The sequence below is a fragment of the Schistocerca cancellata genome, chromosome 3 (genome assembly GCF_023864275.1).
Source record: "Schistocerca cancellata isolate TAMUIC-IGC-003103 chromosome 3, iqSchCanc2.1, whole genome shotgun sequence".
Lineage (NCBI taxonomy): Eukaryota > Metazoa > Arthropoda > Insecta > Orthoptera > Acrididae > Schistocerca > Schistocerca cancellata.
Window position 1 is genome coordinate 882025729 of NC_064628.1, and position 20790 is coordinate 882046518.

A 20790-nucleotide genomic window follows, 5' to 3' on the forward strand; every position below is an offset into this window, starting at 1 on the left:
GGATTTAGCAGATGCATTGAAGCCAGACCAGCACCTCCCACAACTGTTGCAGATCTGGATATTGCACTCACAGAATATATCCAAATATCCCTCAATAGCTGATCGATAACCTCATACTGTCCATGCACACCAGTGTGCAGCTATACTGGCCGTCCAAGGTGATCACACACCATATTAGAGAGCAACGAGAGTGACTGTTTCACTCTTATGGTAGCCCCATGGTGCCTCACTCTACCTAAACGCCATGTAAACCTCAAGTGAAGCATTGAGGCAGCAAATTATCTCAATGTATCACACACAAATTAAAATTGTAACCAATATCTGGAAAAAAGTTTCCATATGTCTATTGTGTATCCCTCACCTGATCCCCTAATTGTTTTGAGCAGTGTATTTACAATAACACTAAATTACTCACCCATTTTTGCCCTCTGTTCTTCACCACGTATCACACAAAGATATTTAGGGCTTTCCGGCAAGAAGCAAATACCACATACTGACAGGAGTACTGGAATGGCATACAGTCCAAGAAGAAAGTGCCAGGTTTCTTCAACTCCTGAAAGGAAAAGAAAAACAAATTCGTAACGTCAGTAATATCAGACTTCCTTTTATTTTGCAGTCACCTGGCACAGACCAGATGCCCTGACTGAAGATTTGATGGTAAGGCTCCCACTGAGCAGCATCTGAGGTAAAGACATGCAAGCAGCAATGCAAGTGCTTGAATCTTAGGCAGTTTTTTCCAAAGACTTACTTATTTTGTCACAGTGAAAAGAAATCGCTGCAAGAGGAAATTCAAAATGACGAAAGGATAGTGCTCAGGCAGGGTCCAAGCAAAAATGCTCAACAAATCACAATTGAAAAATTGGATCCAGTCACAGCTGCCATCTTAAAAATCTTCCACTAATCTTCACTACATTATATTTGTGAAAATTAGCGGAAGGTTTGACACACAGTTTCATCTTAAGTTTGACTAAGTGATTATTTCATTTTCCAAAATTTTAGTTCTGCCTTTACAGGTAAACAAACCTGTCTAACCACTTTCCCAGTCATTTCACAACTCTCACATCATTCTTTTCACTGAGACTTGATTTCAATTGATCAAATGACTGTTCCACTCAAGTAGAGAAAATGCAGTTTCCTGAGGTGCCTTGGAAAGAGTAGTGAAAATAACATGTGAAACTTTGAAGTGTATAGGCATCAGTCTTTTGCACTGTACTTTCACAACTACTTTTAATAAGGAACAGTGCAGTGATCTGAAATAATGGAAATTTATTCTCTGGGGATAATATTCTTCAATTTTATAAGCTTATCTTTTTATAAAATGAGTGCCAAAGAGAGAAACTAGATCATTGCAGAGAAACTAACTGTGCCTGACAAATTGGTATGATGCAACTAATCAGCTACAGTAAATAACTTCGCAATGATCAGTGTAACTGCTTAGCAGAGCCTGTGCATCTACCGTAATGAAAAGGTAGAATCTGAAAATGTTGTGCATAAAGCACCAAATATCGAGCAATATCAGATGGTTTGAGGCTTAAGAAACTTCTGATTTAAATTTGGAACTAAAAAAAAAAACTATAACTTTGAATCACTCAGCAGAAGTTTTAGAACGCTTTCTTATTCTTGTAACATAGCGTCAAAGTACTTTAACATTCCTCAAACTTTGCAACGTTTATCCTATTTCTACCCCTGATACAAGAGAGCTGTGAGAAGCAATCACAATGATTTGGCCTTAGCCTTGATCATCCAAATGTATTATACATCTTAACATTAGAAGTTTATGTGCTAATGGTAGATTACAAATTTTGTGCAGCAGAATAGTCTCATGTGAATAACCAACAAACCAAAGTAAAAGGCTCAAAAACCTTATTGTGGTAACTACATGGAACATTCTTATATGATGCGAATCAACCACATGATAAATGCTTTACTCAGTTCTAAGAACACTAAAAGAACATTAAAAAGTCACTCATAAAGAACAATAGATTACCTATATCAATAATAAAAGTCTATGCAGCTAAAAAAATAGTAATAGGAACTGATACTGACAGTATGAGGTTTACTGTTTCAGCCTGCAGCATGACAGAACAGCTTCTTCCAATATATGGACTAAGTATTCTCTTAGATTACTTCATTGGTTGTACAGTAGCACACTAATGAGATGTTCTGCTGCACATAACAATGTTAATGACTAATGTTTATATTTGTCTGTCTTTCCTAATAGTAGCAAACTGAAATTAAAATGACAACATATGTACATACTGAAATAAGAAATATAAACGTGTGAAGAGGGGGGGAATTGAAATAATCTGCTTTCACATTAATATCATTGCTACTATTAGAAAACACGATTTGATACTTATACTTGATTGGTACTTTGTAAAACATACATGCTAGATTGGTACTTTGTAAAGTTCAGCGTACATTTTCTCTGTCTTTCTTAATTGTCAAATTTTTGAATTTTCTAATGCCTTCTTCAATTCAGAAATTTGCATCAATGGTCCAACAATTATTTCAGTCTGGGGATACTATAATGTAAATGTTCAACATAACTGTTGTAGCAGTCAGTTTTCTAACTTCATGAGATAAAGAAAGACCACCTAAATTGTATTGCAACACACTGCTTCAGCACCTATGCAGTGAACAGATATATAATATCACAGATTATTACATTAGCATACTTAATTTTCAAAATGAAATATCAATGTACGCCCAACTTTCTCCAATATTCTGTAATCAAAATATTCTAGTACAAAGGTTGCCTCAGCAGAACTAATGCATGGAGTGCTTTATTTTTACTGAACCAATTTTGTTAATCTGTATATCCATTATCAACTAAAATCATTTTCTTACATAATGGTGAATACAAGTGTCCTATTTCACTTGCATATCAATACACATACTTTGACTTTCTCTAACTGCTCTGTGGTACAGAATGTACAACATAAACAAATAACCTTTATTTATGCAAATCTCTACCTTTATGAACAGCTGCTTGGAAAGCATTAAATCACTACTATGTACCTTGCCTTATTTCAGTATACAAAAAACAATTATTTCTATTTCAAATAGATTTTCAAATGTGCAGATTCTTGGGGCACTTTGGAAAGCTGTTTCACTATTCAAGCTTTCTTTATGTTCTATGGAATGTATGCAGTGTAAATCCCTCAATTCTGAACTTACGAACAACATATTCTGCAAGCAATTATAAGAATTCCTGCCATTTTACATACAACATGCTTACGAAAGGTAATGTCTAATCTTATTACCTGAATTAAAAACAATATTAGTAAAAGTGAAAACAAATAAGATATGACTGACAGTACATTTCGTAAAAGGTGTCCTCAAAACAGTTCAGTAGATTTGGAAAACAGTTAGCAGTTATTCAGTCACTGAATATCAAACACGACAACACTGTGCAGTGTTGATCAGATAGTTCATCGCTTGTCTTTATTCAATTCAGTTGCCAGTCTGATTACAGTTGTCACCACTACTGTTAACTATAACAGCTATTTTAAATATAATATTGTTGAAAGATATACTACTAATCCACATCATTCAGAGAAGGGATTGAGTCCCAAACAAGAACAATGGAAGTCTACTAAAAACATTAATTCTTCTGACCAAAAGGCCTGACACACACACACACACACACACACACACACACACACACACACACACACACACACACACACAGAGAGAGAGAGAGAGAGAGAGAGAGAGAGAGAGAGAGAGAGTCTCTCCTGTCATTGTGATCCAACTGCTACAATCAGGCTACAATGACCGGAGACAGTGGCCACATATGAGAGTTGTTCTTGTGTGAAGATGTACGAGTTTTCTATTTCTGAAGACGGCCTTTTTTCTGAAAGAATAATATTTAGTAGTCTTTCCATTGTGCCTGTCTAGGACTCAATGCCTCCTCTATGTGGTGAGCAGCATTATATCCCTTTCATAATATTACTATTATTCCATCCTGCACTGCCCATTGTATTTTAAATATGAATTCTTCAAATGACTCCATGTGGAGGCTCATAAATGCCTGTTCACGAAAATTATTAAATGCTATATTAAAGCTAGCCAAATTCTTCTAGCTTTTTCAATTCTCAAACTACAATCTTCAATACAATGAGAATGCCTCAAAAAATAGCACAACCACCCACTCTACACAAGACCTACGTGGAAACTGCTGCTAATAAACTTTAGTGCTCTCAATAATCAGTAATATCAGTTCAATTCGATTTGCAATGGTGCTAAACTCTGCAAGTATTATAGAGTACACACACAAAATTTCAGTCACCTTATTGTGATGAAAAACTTATTCCACAGTCAATAGCTTAATAAATATAAAACATTTCTCAATACAAAACGAGCACTCCATGCCTGCTGTGTCAAATTACAATCTCTAAATGAACCATTATATGAATGTAACACCAACTTCTTCCCTTTTTACCATGCCTTTTCTGACTGTCTTTACAGTAACAATGACAACAACAAAACCAATTGTAAATGACATCAGCAAATGTTTCTTTTTGAGTGACCAATACTTCTGATTGTCACCTCAACTTAAGGCTAAGAGGAATTTGTATTCAGATAGCTTTATCTTTTTCTCAGAGTTAGCCTTACAGGAAAATTAATCCTGGCCTTATAATTACTACAAACATTATTGTATTTAAAATATGATCATTTTATGCCTAACTACAACTCTAGAAAACACACACACACACACACACACACACACACACACACACACACACACACATTTTCTTATCTGCATATCAGCATATGAAAACGTTATCTTTCGCCAATCAAGCACTGATGAACAACAGATCTTTGTTATCTCTGACACATGCATGAATTGCTCAAATTAAATTTACGCCTGCTTATATATGTTTCAGTGTGTACTATCAATTTATCTTCCAAACAATTAACCTGAGCATAATCTCCAAATGACTTTGTACAACACTACAGTCAAGAGTTGTTTTGTGGGCCATGCGCCCATCAAATCAAACAAATTCAGAATTGTTGGATTGGAGGAATCGTGAAGCCTTCAGTCACTAAGAAGACTAGGGTGTAATGCTCACAACCCAGCACTGGGCCCTGCACCACCAACCTTGCCTTCTTTTTGAGTGCTACCCAAAATTCCTCATCCAAGGATTGTATCACCAGTCAACTAAATTTTTGATTTTAATGAGACTTCAGCTACAAAAAACTCAAATCTTGGCTGAAATATTTTTCATGCCATTCCCACACTCTTATTTTACAGATAACACGAATGATCCACGAAGCATTAGATGACAGCTGTAACAAACAAAAAAGCATAACAAAGAAAATGTTACTTACAACCCATCTTTTAGGGGCAAGTTACAATAAGATGACCGCAACAGCCCACACCTGCAGGGTCAATTTATTGTATCCTCTCCCTCCTCACCTTAACACGCGCTGCCCTCAGGACCCAGACCGCTGCTGTTAAGGTCATCCTGGTGGATCAGGCATCATGGCTCAGCAAAGCCAACAACTTACCAACCTTAGTCGCTGCACCCTTCAGCATAGAGCATGTAAAAAGAAAATATTTCATTCTACAAAGGCTTATGCTGCTGTTGTGGCTGTTTTAACACAAGTGCAAAAGGAGTTATTTTAGGAAATAACTATACTGTAGTATTTTGTTGGAGAACTGTGGAGGGGGTACTGAACTACTGCAATTTACAATATCAACAGAACCCCTTTTGCAACTGCATTATGAACTAAGAAAATGCAAAAGTTGTTCAAATAAATTACTACAGAAAAAAGTAGCATCACAGAGTGTTAGCACTATCTGTAAAAACTAAAAAATTTAATGAAACCCGAAGGATGTGCAATGATAATGAGGAGGAAGTTAATGTACGTCCCACAACTCCTTGCAAAGCACACCCCCCTCCCCTTTACAGTATGCTATACGTTTTATGGGTAGTCTACCACCACTTAATACTTCAGGGTATGTAAGCCACATTCTTAAGTTTCAAAATACAATATGTATTATTTGAACAACTTTCAGACTTTAGTACAAATACCGTAAAACTGCTCTGAGAGCACCGATACGATGAATGACAGCAGACTTCGTCTCAAATAGGAAAAAAAAGAGGCCATACATACCTCTAAAGTGGCTCCCTGACTGTAAAACTTCAAACCACCAAACTCAGTATTAATGAAAGAACACAGGGAATTAAATATTGTTGGTGGCAGAAGAGAAAGGAGCCTTTGAAATTTTTCAAATCATCATACTGAAAACTGAATTATTAAAAATAATTTCATCAATTCTCTGTTTTAAAATTTAGCTTGTAAATGTGTTCAATATTCCATACTACAAGACTCCTTTCTACAAAGGTCAAGGAGAGGCAAAACAATACATTTACTTCAGCACAAATGGCAAACAGTTAATCAGAATGGAAAAAAAATAAATCTAGCACAACAGAAACATATTCACATTAGTACAAACATGTGCCGTAAATCACTGCCTTTAAAAACGGGCTACTTCCTTTGATATCTTATGACTTTTATACTGTATGTACTTTTAATGAAAAATTAAAAATTTTGATAAAGAGATGTCCTTTCTGTAATGTGCAGTGACATTTCTAACCGAATGTAACTTTTAAGGGATACTAAATAAAGGAATACTATTGTCATACCCAACTCTGTGTCCATTAGTTTCTTGTTAATACGCAATCTTGCTACACCATGAGAGTATAGATGTATATGGAAGAGGTTTCAATAACCCTTTCCTGAAAGCTGAAACTAACTGCACATTTTGATTAATTGCAAGTGCACACACAGAAGTTTGAGAAGCTGTGTCGATGTCTACAAAATCTGCATGTCACGTAAGTAAATTTTGAACTTTGGGATTTTGCACTACATTACCTACAATAACAAATATCTCCATACAAACTGTTTCCAAAGGCATAATGAGAAAATGTATCACAATATTGAGAAAGAAGGTTGGAAAATTGATGAAGGTAATTGACTGTGTGTTAATTTTCATTACAATAAACATATCTTTTTTCCTCCCCTCCCCCTTCTCTAGGTCCCAAAATTAAGACAACAGTTTAGCTACAATCCTGCTTCTGTTTGTGTTTTGTCTGTGTGCATGAAAGTTACACATTTCTATTTGAGACTGATTTCTTAAAAGTAATCCACTGATAGATCATAGTACTGTTTTCTACAAATTCGAAAATGTCACACCCGCACCTCATTACGTGCAATTATCAATTAATTCCTTCTCACAAACTGAAAGCACCATAACATCTGTAACAATGGGATCGCAGCATGCAGCCCACACTCAACATAAAGAAATGGACATATCCAGAGTTAACAGAATAATAATGGGAATTTCCACAGCAAAACTGCTGTGTACATATTAAGATTCCTTTGTGAAGCTGCATTATCCCCAGTTCACATGGATACAGTTATAAATTTAATTTAAAAATTGATCTCAGTGTAACTATTGGCAGGAACTATGTCTGGTAATTTCATGAACTGCATTATTGAAACCATTTTTTTTCCCAGAATATAGTGTGCACATAAAAGAGAATAGCAATACAAATGATGAACCATTAGAAGTCAGGCAAAATTCATATGTTTTTCATGCAATATCAAAGGAAAAAATCTCACCAAGCACATCTTTCAGTCCCATTATCTGGCCCAGGAGGACCCCAACATTAAGTCCTATAGGACAAAGCACTCCCATAGCTCCACGGATAGCTACAGGCGCTATTTCTGTGAGATACATAGGCACTGTGGTCGTCGTAAGACCTGAAAGGGGGGGAAAAATAAAAAATGTATACTACACAAGAAAAAGATATTACCACTAAATTACCTCTATCAATGTAAACATTTAACTCACCAGAGGAAAGCCCTACAATCAGTCTAGCAGCTATGAGCATTTCAACAGATTTAGCATAACGAGAACAGACGAACAGAACTGCTGCAACAAGTCCTTGACCATTATTGATCACCACTGCAGCTTTCCTGGAAAAATACACAACAGAGTAAGTGCCACACTCCATTAACTTCACTAATCCATAAAATAGAAAGTGTCTTCTTCCAAACGATCCAACCCCAATTCATATGCAAGAACTCATAGGTTATATTTTAAAAATTAGGGTTGTATGTTGGGGACACTTAAGCTTTTAGCACTAGGGCCTATGCTGATAATAGCCTAAAAAGTGATGTACAGTTGCGGAATGAATTACAAAAGGAGAATGACAAATTATGGGGTTACAAGGATAGCATACAAATGCAACAGAACAGTGACAAGAAAGCCAACACTGGAAAAAAAAAACCACTTTACCTGCCCCATCGATCAGCCACCCAACCGCCCGTCAAAGACCCGGTCATGCCACCCACCAGAAAGACCGAAACAATGACAGACCAGAGTGTGTTCAGTTCAGATTTAGACATCTGGATTCCGTAAGTCTCCATTACTGACTCGTTGCAGAACTGTTTGATAATCTGAAAAAGATAAAGAAAACATTGTAACACAAAATCTTTACATTACATTTTCTTGTTCTCATTGCGAACCTTTTGACTTACGTGAGCTGGAGTATTCATAACGCCTATGTTGTACCCAACAGGAATGCAGGAACCCACAGCAGTAATAATTCCAACAAAGACGAGCAATGGTGTCCATCCCTGCTGCTGCTGTGAACACAGTACGTGACAGTAAGACAAAAGGTATATCGCGCTTTCACGATTATTTGTTAACACTACCGTTCATACACTACTTAGTTTACAAGAGCAACCAATTATTTCGCTAGCACTGTACCAGAAAAGGCTCTTCTGCCTCAATTAAAAGACGTTTTTCAACGAATATGTCTGGCATTGCCGTATTTTTGTTAGGTACGGTACATAACAAAGGTTCAAGCGACTTGGAGGAATGTAAACTTTCAAAATTCAGTACAGCTGCAGGTAATACGAAATTATGATACAAAATGTAGCATTACTTCTATAAATGACAATGTAAATCAAATTTTACAAACGAATGCCGAGGAAAACCGCAGCAGATTTATTTGCTCAAGCTTACCCCTTTCGAGCTATTATCTTCTGCAACCAGAATGGGTTGTCTGGATTCGACATCCTTATGGTCCACAGACCCTCCGATGTTCAATGCTTTCAATGACCCCTTCACCAGATCCTTCGCGCGATCCAGCGACATGTTGCTGCTGTAAAACGCTGTGCTCGGCATGGTTGCTGTTTTTACCCTATATGCCGCAGCCGAAATCCACCTCAAACCTGACTGCTGAAACTCTCTTCCAGATGTTCGTGACTACAAAACAGCAGCAGACAAGAGGTGTTTCTTTAACCTCAGCAAACCATGATTAAAAATTTCCAAGTCTCTCCACCAAACGACGGAAAGACCACACCAACCCTTCCTCCGAGAGAAAGTCTACGACTGAGCACGCTGCAGCTGGTGCGCGCGTATAAACCGCTCTTGGCGGCGCAGCGGTCGATTTCCAGCTTCGCCGCCATTGGTTGTTACAGCGCTGCGTCGGTGCCTCTCGACCAATAGGAATCAGTCTTCCAAGCCGCTGTTCAATATGATGACAGAGCACGTCGATGAAAATGGAACGTCGACTCTTAGCGTCTTGTCTAAATATTATGGTGTATAATTTAACTATTTACAGGAAAAGTGTCGTAATAAAAGTGATGAAACTTCTGTTAATAATAGATTACCGTAAAGAGCGGATATCTGACCCCTGCAGGAGTAAATTTGCTCCACCTTTGAAAAACATTCAATACCGCATAGAAACCTATTAGCTTAGCGCCCGCTGCTTCGCTCGCCTACACTGTATGGCTTGTTGAGATTTTTTTTGTTTTACTTAATCGAATTCTGATATTTTTCACCAACTGCAGCACGTGCTAAGCTTTTCAAGCAAATTGAGCCCATATAAGCACGAACGGTACTTCTGACCAAAAAGCGTTTCTGGTAGCTGGAGTCCAAAGATTTTGTTAATCATGCCTTTTGCGTTCTTGTGGAGATATTTCCATAGCAACTTTCATCCTCTAACAAATATCTATTTATATCTAACTGAGAAGTGAAATACCAATTGTCATAGACATAGCCTTAAAAAATCCTTTAGTGGTTCTTTAAATATTTATTTTCAAAAAAACTTTCACCCACTATTTCACTCCTTTAGTCGATGAATTTCCAAAAATGCTGAAACACGTACATTTTTTTTCTGACTAAGAATCAAAACACCAGTTTTCGTAGTTCTCGTTACAAAATTGCCTCAATAGCAACATACTTTCAACAAGTCTTTCACCTCATTAGGAGTGGAATTTCAGACAGTTCCTTCTTAAACGAGGTCTACGATATAAGAACCACACCCTCACCAAACTTCAAATTTCTGTTCTTAGCAGTTTGGACAGTCTGAACCTATTTCACTCCCTTAGGGGATGTATTTCCAAAAACAATGAAACAAGTATTTTTTCATCTCTAACCGAGAAGCCAAACAGCAGCTTTCAAAGATTTGGCTTTAAAAATGCTTTCGCAATGAAATATTTTCGTAAAACGTTTCGCCCCCTATTTCATCCTCTTAGGAGGTGAATTTCCAAAAACAGTGACATGTGTGTTTTTTATTTCTAACGGATAATTCAAATGCAAATATTCATAGATTTAGCTTCAAAATTGCTTGCACGGTGAAATCTTTCCGTAATAAGTAACCCATTCCAGATGATGCTTTGCTCCAGTTTTTAAAACATTATAACATTTCAAAACAGAAGGCTGTATACATGGAAGAAGCCTGGAGATACTGACAGGTTTCAGATAGATTATCTAAAGGTAAGACAGAGATTTAGGAACCAGGTTTTAAATTGTAAGACATTTCCAGGGGCAGATGTGGACCCTGACCACAATCTATTGCTTATGACCTGTAAATTAAAACTGAAGAAACTGCTAAAAGGTGGGAATTTAAGGAGATGGGACCTGAATAAACTGAAAGAACCAGAGGTTGTACAGAGTTTCAGGGAGAGCATAAGGGAACAATTGACAGAAATGGGGGAAAGAAATACAGTAGAAGAAGAATGGGTAGCTTTGAGGGATGAAGTAGTGAAGGCAGCAGAGGATCAAGTAGGTAAAAAGACGAGGGCTAGTAGAAATCCTTGGGTAACAGAAGATATTTTGAATTTAATTGATGAAAGGAGAAAATATAAAAATGCAATAAATGGAGCAGGCAAAAAGGAATACAAACGCCTCAAAAATGAGATCGACAGGAAGTGCAAAATGGCTAAGCAGGGATGGCTAGAGGACAAATGTAAGGATGTAGAGGCTGATCTCACTAGGGGTAAGATAGATACTGCCTACAGGAAAATTAAAGAGACCTTTGGAGAAAAGAGAACCACTTGTATGAATATCAAGAGCTCAGATGGAAACCCAGTTCTAAGCAAAGAAGGGAAAGCAGAAAGGTGGAAGGAGTATATAGAGGGTCTATACAAGGGCAATGTACTTGAGGACAATATTATGGAAATGGAGGAGGATGTAGATGAAGATGAAATGGGAGATATGATACTGCGTGAAGAGTTTGACAGAGCACTGAAAGACCTGAGTCGAAACAAGGCCCCCGGAGTAGACAACATTCCATTGGAACTACTGACGGCCTTGGGAGAGCCAGTCCTGACAAAACTCTACCATCTGGTGAGCAAGATGTATGAAACAGGCGAAATACCCTCAGACTTCAAGAAGTATATAATAATTCCAATCCCAAAGAAAGCAGGTGTTGACAGATGTGAAAATTATCGAAGTATCAGTTTAATAAGTCACAGCTGCAAAATACTAACGCGAATTCTTTACAGAAGACTGGAAAAACTAGTAGAAGCCGACCTCGGGGGAGATCAGTTTGGATTCCGTAGAAATGTTGGAACACGTGAGGCAATACTGACCCTACGACTCATCTTAGAAGCTAGATTAAGGAAGGGCAAACCTACGTTTCTAACATTTGTAGACTTAGAGAAAGCTTTTGACAATGTTGACTGGAATACTCTCTTTCAAATTCTGAAGGTGGCTGGGGTAAAATACAGGGAGCGAAAGGCTATTTACAATTTGTACGGAAACAGGATGGCAGTTATAAGAGTCGAGGGGCATGAAAGGGAAGCAGTGGTTGGGAAGGGAGTGAGACAGGGCTGTAGCCTATCCCCAATGTTATTCAATCTGTGTATTGAGCAAGCAGTGAAGGAAACAAAAGAAAAATTCGGAGTAGAAATTAAAATCCATGGAGAAGAAATAAAAACTTTGAGGTTCGCCGATGACGTTGTCAGAGACAGCAAAGGACTTGGAAGAGCAGTTGAACGGAATGGATGGTGTCTTGAAAGGGGATATAGGATGAGCATCGACAAAGGCAAAACAAGGGTAATGGAGTGTAGTCGAATTAAGTCCGGTGATGCTGAGGGAATTAGATTAGGAAATGAGACACTTAAAGTAGTAAAGGAGTTTTGCTATTTGGAGATGGTCGAAATAGAGAGGATATAAAATGTAGACTGGCAATGGCAAGGAAAGCGTTTTTGAAGAAGAGAAACTGTTAACATCGAGTATAGATTTAAGTGTCAGGAAGTCATTTCTGAAAGTATTTGTATGGAGTGTAGCCATGTATGGAAGTGAAACATGGACGATAAATAGTTTGGACAAGAAGAGAACAGAAGCTTTTGAAATGTGGTGCTACAGAAGAATGCTGAAGATTAGATGGGTAGATCACATAACTAATGAGGAAGTCTTGAATAGGATTGTGAGCAGAGAAGTTTGTGGCACAACTTGACTAGAAGAAGGGATCGGTTGGTAGGACATGTTCTGAGGCATCAAGGGATCACCAATTTAGTATTGGAGGGCAGCGTGGATTTTAAAAATCGTAGAGGGAGACCAAGAGATGAATACACTAAGCAGATTCAGAAGGATGTAGGTTGCGGCAGGTACTGGGAGATGAAGAGGCGTGTACAGGATAGAGTAGCATGGAGAGCTGCATCAAACCAGTCTCAGGACTGAAGACCACAACAACAACAACATCTTTGATGTCTTCCACTCCAGTAGCGGTTGAATTTCCAAATCCAGTGAACACGTATTTTTTTATTTCTGACTGAGAAGTCAAAGTTAAATTTTCATAGATTTAGATTTAAAATGCTTTCATAATAAAATATTGTCATAAAAAGTCTCACCCCCATTTCACCCCCTTAGGGAGTTTCAAAAACCACTGAAACACGTATTATTTTATTTGTAAACGAGAAGTCAAGTACCAATGTTCATACACGTAGCTTTAAAATTACTTTAGAAGGTATTTAATAATAATATATTTTCAAAAAAGCTTTCATCCACTATTTCATCCCCATAGGGTTAAATTTCCGAAAACGCTGGGACACGTATTTCTTTATTTCTGACGGAGAAACCAAATACCAATTTTCGTGGATCTAGTTTCAAAATTGCCTTAATTGCGACATTTTTCAAAAAATCCTGCATCCTCTATTTCGAAAATTCCCTTCTGATACAACGCCTACAGAATAAGATGCACACCTCCAGATTCCAAGATTCTGTTCTTAGCGGTTTCGACTGGGCGATGAGTGAGTCAGTCAGTCAGTATATTGTCTTTTATATACAGAGAAGATTCTAATAAAGATTTGCTAATAGTTTCGATTGATCGATTCTAACAGGTCACAGTTTCTATTAGCTTATATACACTAAGTTTACATAAGACACCTCTTCCGAAAGACGAAAACCGAATTTCGAACACCGTTTTTCGCTGTTGTGTTTACATGTTAAGGTCTGAAGCGGGTTTACTACCACAGTTAAACATGGCGCCTGAGAAACAGCTGTTACAGTTTCTTAACTAGTCAGCACAATAACGATTTCTGTTAATTGAGACGAGGTGTGCACAGCTTCAGTCTAATATTTCTACTTATCCTTCGCAGTACAAAAAGCGACTCTGTCCATATTAGGCAAAAAAATTTAAAAACAAGACGAAACCTGACAGGCCAAGCACGTTTCAAAACCGGCTGCGTTCACGTGGGAGCGAAACTCGATTGCGGAATTCCAATACCAGCAACTAGAAGCCCATTTCCAGAATTGGTTTTCAAGTGTTTACATGACCATCCAGACACAGTATTAGGAAATCAGTTTACGAAATCCGGTTTTGGAAACCCCATAGAAACGGGGTGATGTTTGAACTATTATGCCATTAGCCATCTGGACATCTTCTGTTCCAAATGTGTACTACCGTATTTTTGACATTTTTATCAAAAAAGTGGTATTTTGCTAACAGAAAACTACTTGAACAAAAGGCAAATAATATTCATTTATATCTAGAAATTAATTATTGTCTTTATTTCTCACTATACGATCGAAAGCACTTGTAAAAGTGACTTTCTGGGAAAACTGGAGAAACTTTGCGCCACTGACAAAGTGGATTAAAATAGCTCCACAGTATTTTCATTACTTGACTTTAGAACTGACTCAGCTTGGGATGAATATTATTACGCTGTAAATGAGTAGGCCTACTGCTAAAAGATTAATGTTGTTATAGTACGGCACGAGGGTAAACGAAGCTAGTACATCGTCGATATGCAGATTACTGGTGCAGCATCAAAAATCTGAAAGAAAGCCCGGAATCCATAAAAAAATTGAACACTTGCTTGAAATATCACAAAACGCTTCTGGCCGCGCGGAGTGGCCGCGCGGTTTGAGGCGCCATGTCAGGGATTGCGCGGCCCCTCCCACCGGAGGTTCGAGTCCTCCGCCGGGCGCATATGTGTGTGTGTGTGTGTGTGTGTGTGTGTGTGTGTGTGTGTGTGAGTGTGTGTGTGTGCGTGTGTAAGTCTAGGGACCGATGACCTCAGCAGTTTGGTCGCTTAGGACTTCACACCCATTTGAACATTTGAAAACGCTTCTAAATCAATGCCAGATACTAGTAAACAATTTAAGAAGCAAAATCTAGACAGTGCCTGATTATTCTAGCGATGAGGATCTATTAGAAGAACAAATTCTTGGCAAAAGTTCAGACGAAGATTACAGAACAAACCAGCTGGGAGTGTCAGCAACATCTACAGAGAATGAAGAGGCCCTGTCAAAACCAAAGGAAAAACAGAAAACAATCAGCAAGCAGATTGGTATGTTTGTGGTTTTACAGTATGAAAATAAACATTATTCTGGTATAATTGAAAGTATTAACGAAGATAGTGCAACCGTAAATAACACATCATTGATAACTGAAAACAGCATGCAAATAAATATATCTAAAATCCTCAGAACGATTAAGCGAAAGAAGGATTTTCTTAGTGACATAGCTGGTCGATGGCGATGAATTTGTGCAAAATATTTCCCTGGTGCAGTCACTGGTTGGTTCAAATGGCTCTGAGCACTATGGGACTTAACATCTGAGGTCATCAGTCCCTTAGAACTTAGAACTACTTAAACCTAACTAACCTAAGGACATCACACACATCCATGCCCGAGGCAGAATTCGAACCTGCGACCGTAGCGGTAGCGCGGTTCCGAACTGAAGCGCCTAGAACCGCTCGGCCACTCCAGCCGGCCGGTGTAGTCACTGACATTTTGATACACAGACATACGTAATGAAACGTAGGCCTTTTCTTCGATAGCAAAACAAAACTAAAAAGTGTTCATTTTTGTTCCTTTGTTAGTTTCTCAAATAAAAATTCAGTGTAGCAAATTTTTTTATTAGTTTTGTCCGTTTAATACAAAAAATTACATAAATGTGTGTTTAGTATGGACTTGTAAGAATACGCAACAAATTTTAAAGAAGGTAACATTGGTCCAAGCTATTATCCCATCTTAAAAAAAACGTTTATATTAAACGGAGCAAAGTAACACACTCCAGGGGTTACTTTGCTCCAACATTTAAAACGTTATAAAATTCCAAAAATAAGCCTTTGATGTCTTGCATGATTTCACGTGGTTTTAGAAGTTTACCTCATTTTCGAAAGTCATTTTTCGAAACTACATTGCTAAGAAACAGAGACAGTTTTATCACAGGCAATGAAGGACGATATGAAACACGATATATGCGCAATAGGAGTGGAGTGGTACACTATGTGATCAAAAGTATCCGGACACCCCCAAAAACATACGTTTTTCATATTAGAGGTATGGTGCTGCCACCCACTACAAGTAGTCCATATCAGTGAGCTCAGATGTCATTAGACATCGTTAGAGTGCAGAATGGGGAGCTCAGCAGAACTCGCGGACTTCGAACGAGGTCAGGTGATTTGGTGTCACTTGTGTCATACGTCTGTACACGATATTTCCACACTCATAAACATTCCTAGTCCACTGTTTCCGATGTGATAGTGAAGTGGAAACGTGAAGGGACACGTACAGCACAAAGCGTACAGGCCGACCACGTCTGTTGACTGACAGAGACGGCCAACAGTTGAAGAAGGTCGTAAGTGTAATAGGCAGACATCTACCCAGACCATCACACGGGAATTCCAAACTGCATCAGGATCCACTGCAAGTGCTATGACAGTTAGGCGGGAGGTGAGAAAGCTTGGATTTCATGATCTAGCAGCTGCTCATAAGCCCCACATCACGCCGATAAATGCCAAATGACGCCTCACCTGGTGTATGGAGCGTAAACACTGGGAGATTGAACAGTGGAGAAACGTTGTGTGGCCATCCAATGGCAGGGTGTGGGTATGGCGAATGCACCGTGAACGTCATCTGCCAGCGTGTGTAGTGCCAATAGTAAAATTCGGAGGCGGTGGTATTGTGGTGTGGTCGGGTTTTTCATGGAATGGGTTTGCATCCCTTGTTGTTTTGCGTGGCACTATCATAGCACAGGCCTACATGAGTGTTTTAAGGACCTTTTTGCTTCACACTGTTGAAGAGTAATTCAGGGATGGCGATTGCATCTTTCAACACGACCAAGCACCTGTTCATAATGCACGGCCTGTGGCGGAGTGGTTACACGACACTAACATCCCTGTAATGGGCTGGCCTGCACAGAGTCCTGATGTGTATCCTCTAGAACACCTTTGAGATGTTTTGGAACGCCGACTTCGTGCCAGGCTTCAGCGACCGACATCGATACCTCTCCTCAGTGCAGCACTCCGCGAAGAATGGGCTGCCATTCCCCAAGAAACCTTCCTGCACCTGATTGAACCTAGGTCTGCGAGAATGGAAGGTGTCATCAAGTCTAAGGGTGGGCCAACACCATGTTGAATTCCAGCATTACCGATGGAGGGCGCCACGAACTTGTAAGTCTTTTCAGTCGGGTGTCCGCATACTTTTGAACACATAGTGTATGTTTGTAACGAAAAATGGTACAGATTTCACGACATTGGAAAGCAGGATAACTGACACAAATAAGGTTCATGTTCGACGCATGTCAGACTCCCAATATAAATGTCGATATCAGATTCTCAGTTAGGAACATGCCCTCCTAGGGCACTAATGCACATTTTGCATCTATTACTAATGTTGGCTACCAATCAGTTGAGGAGTCCTTGGGGGATATTGTTCCACTCATCTCCCAAGGTGGTTTTCAGTTCTTGAACGTTCGGGGAGGGAGTGTCCGTTAGTAAACACGACCGTCAAGAACGTCTCACGCATGAGCTACAGCGTTTAGGTCCGGGGAGTATGCAGGACATTCCATACGTTCAGTGTCCTCACTTTCCAAGATTAGATTAGATTAGATTAGATTTACTTTCATTCCAATTGATCCGTAGTGAGGAGGTCCTCCAGGATGTGGAACATGTCAGAAAAACAACAATACATGACAAATATTTACAACTAAAACAAATAAGCTAATGTACCATTCCACAGGTCCCAAGTGAAATGATCGTCATTTTTTAATCAACACTAAGAGTCATTTTACAAATACTAATGCACCGAATTTAAAATAATAAAGTTTTTTATTTATTTATAAGGTAATAAACATGTAACACAACTACTGTAATACTTATTTACAATGAACACATTACTGCACTGAAATGGTGCAGAAGTTAGATTATACTTACACACACACACACACACACACACACACACAAATTTTCAGTGAACACATTACTGCACTGAAATTGTGCAGAAGTTATGTTGTACTTATATACAAATCAGTTGGTTTTACTAAGAAATTCATCAATGGAGTAGAAGGAGTTGGCCAGCAATAAATCCTTTAGGCTTCTCTTAAAATGAATTTCATTGGTTGTTAAGCTTTTTATGGCTGCTGGCAAGTTATTGAAAATGTGTGTTCCTGAATAATGCACACCTTTTTGTACAAGACTAAGTGACTTTAAATCCTTGTGAAGATTATTCTTATTTCTAGTATTGATTCCATGAATTGAGCTGTTGGTTTGAAAAAGTGATATATTTTTAATGACAAATTTCATTAAGGAATAAATATATTGGGAAGCTGTAGTTAGTATCCCTAGTTCCCTAAACAGGCTTCTGCAGGATGTTCTTGAGTTCACACCACATATAATTCTTACTGCACGTTTTTGTGCCCGGAAAACTTTAGCTTGGCTTGATGAATTACCCCAAAAAATAATCCCATATGACATTATGGAATGAAAGTAAGCATAGTATGCCAGCTTTTTCATTTTTATATCCCCTATGTCTGACAAAATTCGCATTGCAAACAGAGATTTGTTAAGACGCTTCAGCAGTTCTGTGGTGTGCTCCTCCCAGTTGAATTTATTATCAAGCTGTAATCCCAAGAATTTAACACTGTCCACTTCTTCTATCTTCTTGTCATCGTATGTTAGACATATACTCTTGGGACACCCCTTACAAGTTCTGAAATGCATGTAGTGTGTTTTTTCAAAGTTTAGTGACAAAGAATTGGCTAGGAACCAGTGATTAATGTCCACAAATATTTTATTGGCTGATCTTTCTAAGACTACACTTGATTTGCTATTTATTGCAATGTTTGTATCATCAGCAAACAAAACAAACTTGGCATCTGGTAATGTTACTGATGAAAGGTCATTGATATACACAAGAAAAAGTAAGGGCCCCAAAATGGAACATGTCCGACACGTTAGCAGTCCTGTACGGACAGGCGTTGTCATCCATAAATAGGCGGACATGATCCAGAATAATGCTGCTACAATAGCGCTGTGCTGTTCCGGTTCCTCGCACAAAGGTATGCAGAGGTGTTCGGCCACTGTGCATAATGCCTGACCACACCTTAATGCCTAGACCGTATCGATGGTTCGCGCGGCTACCCCTGTCGGAGGTTCGAGTCCCCCATCGAGCATGGGCGTGTGTGTTGTCCTTAGCCTAAGTTTAAGTTAGATGAAGTAGTGTGTAAGCCTAGGTACCTACGACCTCAGCAGTTTGGTCCCATAGAGACTTACCACAAATTTCCAAAAAATTCCATATACACTCCTGGAAATGGAAAAAAGAACACATTGACACCGGTGTGTCAGACCCACCATACCTGCTCCGGACACTGCGAGAGGGCTGTACAAGCAATGATCACACGCACGGCACAGCGGACACACCAGGAACCGCGGTGTTGGCCGTCGAATGGCGCTAGCAGCGCAGCATTTGTGCACCGCCGCCGTCAGTGTCAGCCAGTTTGCCGTGGCATACGGAGCTCCATCGCAGTCTTTAACACTGGTAGCATGCCGCGACAGCGTGGACGTGAACCGTATGTGCAGTTGACGGACTTTGAGCGAGGGCGTATAGTGGGCATGCGGGAGGCCGGGTGGACGTACCGCCGAATTGCTCAACACGTGGGGCGTGAGGTCTCCACAGTACATCGATGTTGTCGCCAGTGGTCGGCGGAAGGTGCACGTGCCCGTCGACCTGGGACCGGACCGCAGCGACGCACGGATGCACGCCAAGACCGTAGGATCCTACGCAGTGCCGTAGGGGACCGCACCGCCACTTCCCAGCAAATTAGGGACACTGTTGCTCCTGGGGTATCGGCGAGGACCATTCGCAACCGTCTCCATGAAGCTGGGCTACGGTCCCGCACACCGTTAGGCCGTCTTCCGCTCACGCCCCAACATCGTGCAGCCCGCCTCCAGTGGTGTCGCGGCAGGCGTGAATGGAGGGACGAATGGAGACGTGTCGTCTTCAGCGATGAGAGTCGCTTCTGCCTTGGTGCCAATGATGGTCGTATGCGTGTTTGGCGCCGTGCAGGTGAGCGCCACAATCAGGACTGCATACGACCGAGGCACACAGGGCCAACACCCGGCATCATGGTGTGGGGAGCGATCTCCTACACTGGCCGTACACCACTGGTGATCGTCGAGGGGACACTGAATAGTGCACGGTACATCCAAACCGTCATCGAACCCATCGTTCTACCATTCCTAGACCGGCAAGGGAACTTGCTGTTCCAACAGGAAAATGCACGTCCGCATGTATCCCGTGCCACCCAACGTGCTCTAGAAGGTGTAAGTCAACTACCCTGGCCAGCAAGATCTCCGGATCTGTCCCCCATTGAGCATGTTTGGGACTGGATGAAGCGTCGTCTCACGCGGTCTGCACGTCCAGCACGAACGCTGGTCCAACTGAGGCGCCAGGTGGAAATGGCATGGCAAGCCGTTCCACAGGACTACATCCAGCATCTCTACGATCGTCTCCATGGGAGAATAGCAGCCTCCATTGCTGCGGAAGGTGGATATACACTGTACTAGTGCCGACATTGTGCATGCTCTGTTGCCTGTGTCTATGTGCCTGTGGTTCTGTCAGTGTGATCATGTGATGTATCTGACCCCAGGAATGTGTCAATAAAGTTTCCCTTTCCTGGGACAATGAATTCACGGTGTTCTTATTTCAATTTCCAGGAGTGTAGATGACGTTCATCAACATTCTAT

General features: G+C 39.9%; 1 protein-coding gene across 4 annotated transcripts in view; it reads right to left on the reverse strand.

Annotated features, from left to right (window-relative positions):
• Nucleotides 1–20790, reverse strand: part of LOC126175950 (solute carrier family 2, facilitated glucose transporter member 1-like) — an 84129-nt gene that overhangs the window by 5697 nt on the left and 57642 nt on the right. Inside the window, exons 1-6 of one of the 4 annotated variants that reach the window (XM_049923029.1) lie at nucleotides 9050–9439; nucleotides 8560–8664; nucleotides 8318–8478; nucleotides 7871–7995; nucleotides 7639–7779; nucleotides 416–553 (exon numbers count right to left, since the gene is read on the reverse strand). In XM_049923029.1, the coding sequence (XP_049778986.1) occupies nucleotides 416–553; nucleotides 7639–7779; nucleotides 7871–7995; nucleotides 8318–8478; nucleotides 8560–8664; nucleotides 9050–9211 (832 nt within the window). In that variant the 5' untranslated portion in view covers nucleotides 9212–9439. Of the gene's footprint in view, nucleotides 1–415; nucleotides 554–7638; nucleotides 7780–7870; nucleotides 7996–8317; nucleotides 8479–8559; nucleotides 8668–9049; nucleotides 9440–20790 lie in introns of those variants that run through there. The other 3 variants (XM_049923028.1, XM_049923031.1, XM_049923030.1) reach the window with 3 other exon arrangements.